General features: G+C 32.0%; 1 protein-coding gene across 2 annotated transcripts in view; it reads right to left on the bottom strand.

Annotated features, from left to right (window-relative positions):
- Nucleotides 1-3,633: 3,633 nt before the first annotated feature.
- The window catches only part of LOC106121351 (Brevican core protein triforce), a 62,823-nt gene continuing 55,025 nt past the window's right edge, over nucleotides 3,634-11,431 (bottom strand). For both annotated transcript variants that reach the window (XM_013316982.1, XM_013316981.1), the window contains 3 exons: nucleotides 10,017-10,117; nucleotides 4,765-4,873; nucleotides 3,634-4,533 (listed from right to left, as the gene is read on the bottom strand). In XM_013316982.1, the coding sequence (XP_013172436.1) occupies nucleotides 4,283-4,533; nucleotides 4,765-4,873; nucleotides 10,017-10,117 (461 nt within the window). In that variant the 3' untranslated portion in view covers nucleotides 3,634-4,282. The remainder of the gene's footprint in view (nucleotides 4,534-4,764; nucleotides 4,874-10,016; nucleotides 10,118-11,431) is intronic.

Consider the following 11,431-nt stretch of genomic DNA (forward strand, 5'->3'; position numbering starts at 1 on the left):
GCCTGCAAGGATGACTTCACTTTCACAAGTTTCTCACTTGTAATAAATTTATTAAAATCCGTACCCTAGGCGAACAAAGTATTGCGTTGTGCTCGTTCTTTTACAAGAGAGGTAGCAATATGCTGAGTGGTAGGTATGTTCGTCATTGTAATTCTGAGAACAGGCCCCGTGGCCATTGTCGTCTCGCTTTGCTTTCTTGCTTTGAGCACTAGAGCATACGAACTTTTATTGTATTTTTATTTTATCGGACAAGTGTTTTTTTTTCTATACTATCTTAACAAAAGGTCAATATGTCTATTTTTATGGGCATTGTTCGTTTGAATTGAGAGGCTATTGTTTTATTATGATACAACATTTTAAGAGTTGAGTTAGATTTTTTTAGAAAATAATAGAATACCGTTTTATCACCTTTTAGCATTGGTTTTCGTCAGATATTGCTAGTCTAACAACCAAATAATAAAGTAAAGTTATTATACGCCAAACATCTCTCCTTGGTATTGTCATCTGTTAAAGAACTTTTTAGAGTTAAACTCAATATTGCATTGTCTATAAAGTTTAAATAAATAAAAATAAAATTATGTTATATTCACAATAAAAAGTTTCACTGAATTCATTAGTTTCTAACTGAATGTGAAAAAAAAAGTTTGCGTTTTTTTTCTTCTGTTATACTATCTTATATGTAAAATTCTCGTGTCAAAATTTTCGTTCCCATACTCCTCCGAAACGGCTTGACATGAAATTTTGTGAGCATATTCTGTATGTCTGAGAATCGACAGACATCTATTTTATAATCCCGCACAGACGGAGTCGCGGGCAACAGTTAGTAATAATATATAATAACGCCCCAAAAGTTGGTCAATGTGGTTTGAAACTATGTAAGTTACATTTTACATTGTAAAGATAAAGATAACACCAATAAAATAAATCATGTTGTCATTTCGAAAACTCATCAGATGGATTCAAACAGTTTGTGATAACAGGATATGCGTCCATTGTGTTCAGTTAAATTTAACTGTCGAGAACAATAGCCGTTTACAGCAATTGCTAACTTTATCGAACATCAATTTAAATATATATATATATTTACACTGTTCGATATATTTGTGTATTAGGCGCAGTAAAAAGAATAGTAGAGTGAAATATCTATATTGCATTATATTTAAAAATGTTTTTCCAAATTCTGGGGCAAAGGTATTGATGTCCCGTGAAGTAGGAAAAAGGTTATAAGAGTTCTTTGAAACGCGGGTGCTATTCACAAAGTATTACGATATTCAAAGTTTAAGAACGGCTCGTGATAGCCGTTGAGCACATGCCTACGCAGGTGAGTGGCACGTTGGTACGAAAACGCGCTCACGGGTTTGCCTCACTCCCGCATACAGTCCTGCTGTTACCTAAAAATTGTTTTCCTAACAATATTGCGAGCTGCCATAAAGTTTGGATGGCATTGTTGGTGTGACGAAACTATTACTCAGATATTTTAACTAAAAGATTATCTTTTTCTAGTTTAATAAATTGTTTGCTAAAGTAAATATTGCTTGAAATTAATTTGGTTATTTAGGCCATATCACTTACTGTAAAATAAGACTCTTCTCTGTCATATTAATGGACAGAGTTTTTAAGTAGAGATATTTTAAAATAATTTTCTAGCAACGTAGAATTGCAATTAAACTATACTATAGCAGCGCATTTCCAATTTAATTGAAGCTTTTAAATTCCACTAGCGATAGCGAGATGGTTTTAAAAGCTGAAATATTCCTGTCTCTTATTTTTATAAAAATTAGGTCAATTTGTGAACCACTTATTTCCATATTGCTTATTGAAATCTTTTTTTTTTACATAAACACTATTATTTTTAATAATATTATATTAAATTTTGAAAAGTAATTCAACCTAAAAAGTTCATAAATAAGTGCTTTGTTTTACAGTTTATATCTATAATAATATTATAATGCGGAAGAGTTTGTTTGTTTAAATGCGCTAATCTCACAAACTACTGGTCCGATTTGAAAAAAACTTTTTTTGTTGGATAGTCGATTTATAGAGGAAGGCTTTACGCTATATAACAATACGCTGCGACCAATAGTTTTTTTTAATTCCGCGCGGACGGAGTCGCGGGCGACAACTAGTTATTTTATAATTAATCACAATAAATATATTTTCTTAAATTTTATATTCCAAAGTTCTTCCTAATGACTACTCTAAAACTTTTAACATTAGCTTGCACCAGTATTCGCGTATTTGGTAGCATTTAGCATTTCAAATGCACCGCATTATCTTGAAAACAAAGGAAGACTGCAAACTTCAACTGTTAGGTAACATTACAAAATGGCGATGAATTTTCACTGCAGCTGAAATTGAATTTAACATATTCCAGACGAAAGAGGTTGCCATAAAATAGACAGAACTTTGTTTCTCATTTATTTTGTCATTGTATTAATTTGTAATATTTAATTTAATACTAAAATGCGTGAAAAAGTTTTTCCACTTTAAACTTAAATTGAGATCTGATTGCGCGGTTCACTGCATTCTCTAGAGACACATCGTAATGATGGATGTGCCCGCGGGAACTGTCGATAGCCATCGTAAAATAATAGTGTAATATTATGACCAAATATAAAAAGTTTTGGTTTACTTTATTTTATGTTTTTATCATTTAAACATACTTTTAAAACTACTAGAAATTATTGGTGCAATTTTAACGAAACTTATATACCATAGCATCTTTTCTTGTAAGCAAGGAACTCGAAATGTGATATATCATCATCAGCTCACTATGGTGATCCCCGCTAATAGGCTTGGAGCCTACCCTAAGTTAGGAGTGATATACGAGTACATACAATTATTAATAAAAAACATGGCTTCTAAGGATATAATTCCTTTATTTCGGTGGTTAATATTAAGTAATGCTTTATGCCGCCTGCATTTATTTGACTATTTAAATCTTTTATCTGCATGGATAGATAATTACAGAACCGCTGAATGGGACTAAATATGGATAGAGATAGATTATACTGCGGAAGAGGGCATAGGCAAGTTTTTTTTAATTCCACCCACACGAAGTCGCAGGCCTAAGTTAGTGTCAAGATAAATCCCAAAAAGCAACAACGACAGAAGTCATATTGTTAAATGAATTTGCAAGGGAATGAGAAAGCGCTGGCGACTCGTTTACTGGTTGATGAGATTTTTAACGAGCGGAAAGGGCACGACGGTCGGATGCGAAATTTACATTTAAATTTTCACGACTACCGATTGCATCAATTGCCCTTATAATTACTTTATTACGATCTGAAATTTTAAGGGTTCTTGCTTGTAATAATTTGTTTGTGTGAATTTGATGACCTTCAAAATTGGACATCATCTTTTTATCACATTTTTAACAAGCCTTGTCGAAAGTGTCTTAATGTGCGGTTTATAAAAGACACGTGAATCAGTTACAGGGTGTCCGGAAAAGGATTAAAAGATGAAACCACAGTTTCTAGCCCGAAAATATTACGATTTAACAATTTAACGATTTTACTTCTTTCCAAAGTTGATTAGTTTGTGCGTTAAAGGGCTTCAAAGTTAAAATTACAATTCTTCTTAATCTTTATACGAATGTATAACTATGGATAAATGAAATGATTTGTATAACTTTAAACCTTTATTGATTCTTAAAACTATTTTTACATTTATTACTAAGGTAACTATTGTTTATTTATCTACCAACTACGTTGACTATGGACGACATTGTCCGTTGAACCAAATGGCTCAGAGGTTTACAACAAGGAGTAGATCATTGGGCAGTGATCGTTCAAACTTATTCTATATCTTTATTGTTACTATGTTACTATGTTTTATATAAATTGTATAAAAAGAGTTGTGTCTTTTAATATACAGAAAATTTGATATAAATTATATTCAAGACAGAAAGAACGTATAGATTTACATTTTTTAATCTGTAATTGACTTTATATATTTATTTGTACATACAATTTGTATATATACAAAGTATATTTCTTCCTACATATATTTTGTTGGTGGCATAATATCACTTTGCAAAAATCATAAATAATTTTGATTAAAATACTTAAAATATTATGTCATGTACATAAATAAAACAGGCAAGTTTAATTACAGTTTTAAAATATGCAAAATAGCATTTCATTTTTAAGATTTATTTCGAAAAAACTACCTAAAAAAGTTTAAATTATATTTGTAACAACAAAAAATAACTGTAATGTAAATAAAAGTTGGTTTCTAGCACACTAATCTGCTATCACATTCAATCCTAAATTAACAATCATCAATCTGTTCTTACTTCGCATATGAAGAAAGTTTCAAAAGAACAAGGTGAGTCGTTCCATTTAAGACCTTTGTCATCTCGATTCCAAAGTTCCAAGCAGTTCTCTTCTTCGCCGTTCTCATATCTGAAGTTGTTGGGCTCTCCAGCATTCCAGTTGACGAAGGTAAGTGGTCTTCCATTAGCCATCCAAAAGAAGTTACCCTCTTCGGCCAAGTCAGTGCCCGATGTCCAGAAGTGCTCACGTCCGTAGCCTGGAAGTATAGATAATTTCTTTCTTAGAAAACAAAATACAACACCGACTATTTTTTATTCGAAAACAGAAACCTCGCCTGTTTAGTTGCTAAACAAAATTACTAGTTTCATAAAATCATTTTTTCAAATGTGCCTAATTTATTAATTAAAATCATATTCAATATATTTTATTAAATGATTACTTTTTGAGAATCTTTCGTTATCTTTTTTTTATCAAGCTGTAAACTTACCCGAATCCTTCACATATTTCTCAAGCCTGTCGTTTTCTTCTTGCGATGAGATGGACGCGAGGTGCATGCCATGGAAGCGGCAGTACTGCTGCGCTTTGAACCAGTTCGCCTGTAATGTTACAATATTTAGTGAGTACGGTTGCAGTGTTACAATATTAAATGAGAACAGTGGAAATGTTACAATATTAAATGAGTACAGTACATGTTACAACATGAAATAAGTTCAGATACAGTGTTACAAAATTAAATTACTGGTAATATTGGTTGCTTTGGAAGATCAAAGTTAGTATGAAAATTTTTCACAATATTAAATTAAATGTTGCAATTTTTTTAACATACTTTTATAACTTTGTATTTAATGTGTAATCTCAATTTATAAAATTAGAATTTCTTAATCTTAGAGGTCGGCGAATGAAAATCTAATTCCAGTTTCCGCAATTAAACTTTGACATTTGTCAACGATTTCTCGTTATTTTAACGCTAAATTAAAGCAGGAATAACAGAAAGGAGAATTATATTGAAATGATCACTAATTTTCTTAAAAAAAAAGATTTATTTTCAGATCCTTTTGCCTCCTTTTTAATAAAGTATATTATGAATCTGTCAGATCTTATTTTTCTGTAATAGAATGGAAATCAATGTTAAACATTTATTTATCTAATTCGAGTAATTTCTCTTTTTGTGATATTAATATATTTTGTCTTACACATAATATATGGAAATTACTAGCCGGTTGTTATGCAACAAATACGCCTTTGCTTGTTCCAAGTTGCGTAGATTTACCTAAGACGTTAGAGTGTTAGTACTTAGAACTCAATCTGCTGTAAGACGGTTGCATCAATTACTACAGGATTCGTACACACTTGCTTTTTCCGCTGGTTCTATCCCAGAAATATCTCAAAACTAGCTGACGCCCGTGACTCCGTCCGCACGTAGTTAAAAAAACTCTTTAGTAGCCTATGTCTTCTTCCAGACTGTTGTACATTCATGCCAAATTTCATCGAGATCAGTTCAGCCTTTCTTGACATACCATTTAAACAAACATCCATCCATCCGTCTAAACAATCACATTAATAATCTCAGTAAGTTTATATTATTATATATTTGAATATCTTTTTAATCTTTTGATTTTAGCATTACACCGCATTCGACGTTTCCTACTAATATAATATATAAATGTAACGTCTATCAAAGGTTCTACACTCCTTTACCAGTTGGACATGTGACCTTTATGCTATAGTGCCGGTGTTGTAACCTTTCGTCGCGGGTCACTGTGTTAATAAGCTAAGCAAAGGCAATGCCGATGATGACGGTTGGTTTCTTATATTTGTATACATGGATTGTATTCTTCTAATACTAGTTATAAACACAGAGATTGAACTGTCTTTTGATAGTGTTTAAGTGTGCATTTAAACTATAGCAGTACTTCAATATCTTACTGGTCTGCATCGATGTTCTGCCCACGTGTGAAATTAACATGAACGAGTGTAAATAGTGATTAACGCATCTTCACCATTTTCCAACAATATCGCTGGGAATGCTGAAAGCAAACATTTAGTACAATTTCTAATCAACCTTTCACATCGTAATTTAAATAAAAAGTTCCATTTTTCGTCCTAATGTTTCGTTATGTCTTCGTTCGTATGTCTGATCGTACAAATCATGTATTTATCGACTGCTTTATAGCGGTAACTAGGCGATACCAAAGTAGCGGCGCTACAAAATCAATTAACTACGACTCTTTACATAGGCCCATTGCCACACGTATTACTTCATTTCTCGGCAAAAACATCACGGCATACCAACTAGGAATATAAAATGAAACTTAAGATTTGTTAATATCAATATTTACTATTTAAGATTTTATTATAAGCTGAAGAAATAAAGCATAGTCAAAAATAAAGACTATTTTCCTTGCTAAACCTTAAATGACCTAAGTACTTAACAACATTTGACAAGAAATTGAACATAGAATGAACCATGTGACACTGTCCATAAAGATTTAGGGTTCCTTTTATGAAGATTTACGAGTAAAAATATACTTAAAACATTTTTCATTCATAACGCACATAATCCGCGTAGGTATAGCAAAAGCTGCGCCTGCTTGCAAACAGGAAATCACGTCGGAGTATAGTTGAATGGAAGTTTATTTCATTTATAAATTGTGACGACCTGGATTCCTATTAAGTAATTTGATGAGTTTTATTTTTGAAATCACAAATCACCCTTTAACCTTTATCAATTTTCTAGACAAAGATGAATTAATATTCAAACATTTTCGTGACTAAGCTAAAGTAAAATTCCAAAAAATATTATAAAATATTTTGCATTGTTGATAAAATAATATCAGTTTAAAGTGAGCTTAAAATCTTTACAAATTATATTAGAGCACGACATTTCCTATTCAAAACAGTTGCGAAATGTAACCAAATTATAATAAGATCGTCATTTGTCACTGACAAGGCCGCATTACAATGGCGTCCGACAGACACGACATACTATTTGAATTAACTCCAATTATTTAAAACTGTGAACTATCAGACATAAAAGTAAATGGTTTAGGAGAAAAAAAAATTAAAGAAATAAGACAGCCTAAAGAGATATTTTGAGAGCTTAGAAATAAATTAGAAAAAAAAGTATTGTTTTTTACTAGAAATTTAAATTGACACAATCTGTTTGGAACTCAGTGAAAGATGCGTGGAAATAGTGCACCTAATAATAACGGTTACCTTTTGACTTTATCGTATTTGTAACGTAAAATAGGTGTTGATTTTGTCTTAAGATAGCACAAGTAAAAGATCGATTTTTAAATATCATAATACAGTGCCGTTAGTTTAAACGTTTCTATTAATTATATCATAGTTTTTACCGTTGTTTTTAGTGATGCATTGACTCGAGTTAAGAAACGTACGCTCTGTAGATTTAAAAGAACCGGTCTCTTTGTGTTATTACGTCGGAATAGAATGAAAGGCGTGGGAATGACGCCCACTGCGGATTCTGCATTGTGCACTGCGGAGGTTAACTTCCGGAACTCTTAAAAGTAAGTGCAAAGAAAAATATTTTAAAAGGTAAATACGTCACATTCAACTGTCGCATGTCGACGTATATTTTTAAATGTAAATGTAAAGAAATCTTCATATATGATTTTACATTGCATTGTAAGTTTAACTTTCTATGTATGGGACAATGTTCCTAACCAATATTTTACATTCAAGATTAAATTTCGTACAGCAAAGACTTTGTGGTCAACTAACTTGTTATTAGTAGTCTTTTGTTTCTTTAATTTCTAAAATGCACTCTTATATAGCTTTAAAACTTTATCTGATAAGTAAAACGATTGGGTATTTAATAAAAAGTTATGCCCTAAAACCTGCCATATGAAAATTAAAAGAAAAAAATATTTAAAATGATAAAAGAGCCAACATATGTACGCTCGACGGTCGTACGGTCGTAAACACTTAGGATGAAAGAGAAAGCTCTATACAATCAATCAACCACACGCCACACGCCGCGGCAACACTAGTAACTAGTGATGGGATATTATTAACGAAATTTTAAACATGTTCTTTATATCTGTTAACGAAACTTAATATGCAATTTCGCTTATTATTTATATACTCTTGAAACAATTGGATATTAATCCAAGTTAACGTTTGTTTTGTTTATATAGATATTGAAAATAGCTTAAAAATCTGAATGAAGCATGTTATCACTGTCACAAAGATACGGATAAGATTGACAACATACATTAGTGTAAGTTTTGCGGCAATGAAAACTCACTGCTAATAAGAAAACACACTTGAAATAGACAATAATACCCTCGAGGCTTAAATTAAACAAAAGTTGTTGACTATTTCTAACATGCTATTAAATAACGCTTAAAGTGCTATTTGTCGATTCACAACACTAGTTATCAAGACATAGTGATGTAACTGTTTCGACGTCTTTTGATGACCAATTGTTACTCTCAAACTTGGTTATTATTGTTGAATGAATATACGTACTCAGTAAATGTATATATTTTGAAACTTATTCATGAATAAGAAATAAAAATGGTGATAAAATTGTGTTAGTTTTGGGTCTTTCCATTTAATTATATGTATTGTCCCATTATACCGCTATCTTATATCGTGGAAGAATAACACGTGAAAGAGTACCACTTTAACCAACCACTCAGGAGAAGAAACTTATTCAAAATGACACCTCACTCGTTAGAATCAGTTCACTCGTTTAAATTATAAAGTCACAACGGCCATTACCATACAATCCACATCCATAAAAATCTTACATATTAATATAAATGCGAATGTTTGGATAGATGGATGGATGAATGAATTGAAGTTTGTTAGAAGGTGTCTTCAAAACGACACAACAGATCTCGATGAAATGTTGCATAGATGTAGAACATAGTCTGGAAGAACACATAGTCTTAAGATTTTAGGGACCCGTATCTCAAAAGGAAAAAAAACCGAATGAAACCCTTATAGAATCTCTTTGTTGTCCGTCTGTCTGTCTGTTAAGGCTTTTTTTTTTAATTCCGCGCGCACATAATCACGGGATACAGCTAGTATTAGATAAAATTATAGTCACTGTTACTTACATTCTTTGCCATATTTGAAAATTCCATGTACACAATGCAATGTGTATGTTTGGATGTAACCATTTATTACAGTTACAAAATAATAAAATTATAACGCAACAAGACGCGGCCTTTTACGTTAGTATTGCGATATAAGACAATCATCGTTTAAAATAGGATGTAATAAACTCCGAGGTCAGAACGTATCTCCTTGTGTTTGTTAAACTTTGAATTGAGTCCATTTTCAATGAGTTAAAAATCTCAGGGAAATTACAAACAGACGGAATAACGCGATTGTTATATAAAATTATTCTTATCTTCCTATGTTTGAGAAAGAAACGATGAATGTAACATTTATATCCGAAAGTACTTATAAATTACAATTGTGGAAGAATTTTATTATTCGATCAGATTGAGTATATTACCGAATTGGTACTATGGTACTAATTGGAAGTATTAAGTACTAAGATGGGGTACAGTGGGGATAAATAGTTGCGACTTAGGTTCCTTTAATAAAACTAATGGCAAGAAAAACAAAAGAAGGCAAAAGAAACAAGGTTCGGCAACGCATCTGAAGATCTCAGATGTCTTCCTATAGACGTCCAATCAACCAACATTAAGGGATTCGCTACTCGTTTTTTCCTTTCTCATCTAAAAATTATTGTTGTGTTACCTTAAAGAATATTCCCAGATAGTACCGCTTTTCGCCGCTCTTCAGCAGTGGCATGGTCCATCTCGTAACGCCAAGCTCGTCGTCGTTGCAACTCGAGCATTCTGAAATTTGATACATAAACAATGAGATAATAGTTCTATTTATATGATAAGATACACTATTTTGGTTATTCCATTTAATTTATGTTGTATTGATCATCATCAGCTCCCCACCGAGAGGCACGGAGCCTACCCAAAGTTATGGTTGACTAGGCCATAGTCAACCATACTGGCCTAGTGCAGGTTGGTTGACTTCACACATCTCTTTGAATTTCTTCGCAGATATGTACAGGCTGCATCACGATGTTTTCCTTCACCGTAATAACGTCGGATAAATGTACATATGTAAATCGAAAAACATATTGGTAAATGGCGAGATTTGAGCCCAGGACCTGCAGATTAAAAGACAAGAGCTTAACCACTGAGCCACCGGCGCTCTCGATGTTGTTTATCTTTGATATTTTTTAAACAATGGTAGTGAAATACACATGAACTAGGCCCTAAAAGTGATGACAAATATCACATTCCATCAACATTTCAATTCAATATTTGATATAAGATTTATATTACTTTAAAAGTCAGTACTAATTGACGATAAATTATTGATTAATAACCAAATAATTGATTATTATTACTGTCGTTTTAAAATTTTACAACTAGTTTTGGCGCCAATTAGTTATCGAAACATTAATAAGTGCTTTGAAATAATAAAAACTTCATTCGTAAGCATTAACCTTGTACGGGTGTCGTTTTTTTATTCTAAGTTGCTAATATTTATAATATAAGATTTAGTTGGCAGTAATTAATCTTTAATAAAACTATAATATTACGCACACGACAAACAGGTTTTATTTTACATTTCAAAGGTTTATTGATCGCACATCCAGGTTAATAGAGACAAGGTTCTACTAGTAAACATAAGGAAATTAAAAATACAATAGGGTAACAAACAAGCAAGCAAGAAAACAATTGCACCAAAAATAAAAAATAAAAACTCTTAGTCATTTGCTATCTTTATCATTTTCACGTAGGGTCAGCGCACCAGTTTATTTTAGATCTAGATCTATCTTCCGTGATTTCAAACACACTTTTTAATTGTAATTCTAAAATATATTATTAAAAGGAGTCCCTTAAGGCAAGGATCTGAAGATACTAGCAGCGTTTCCCCCTTTGATTAGCTAGATTAATTCTTTGTCTAAGGTTGCAGCCAGCTCTTCGGTCTCCTGTGATATCGACAAGTCATCCTAATGCATCGCTATTGCTAATACCCTCCCGATTCAGTCAGTTGAAGTAGCAATACTTAATGTTTTAATGGATTATAAGCGATAACAATTACCCAAAACAATGTCGTTATGTGGTTGAATGTTACGTCTGTAC

The sequence above is a fragment of the Papilio xuthus genome, unplaced genomic scaffold (genome assembly GCF_000836235.2).
Source record: "Papilio xuthus unplaced genomic scaffold, Pxut_1.1 DF826945.1, whole genome shotgun sequence".
Lineage (NCBI taxonomy): Eukaryota > Metazoa > Arthropoda > Insecta > Lepidoptera > Papilionidae > Papilio > Papilio xuthus.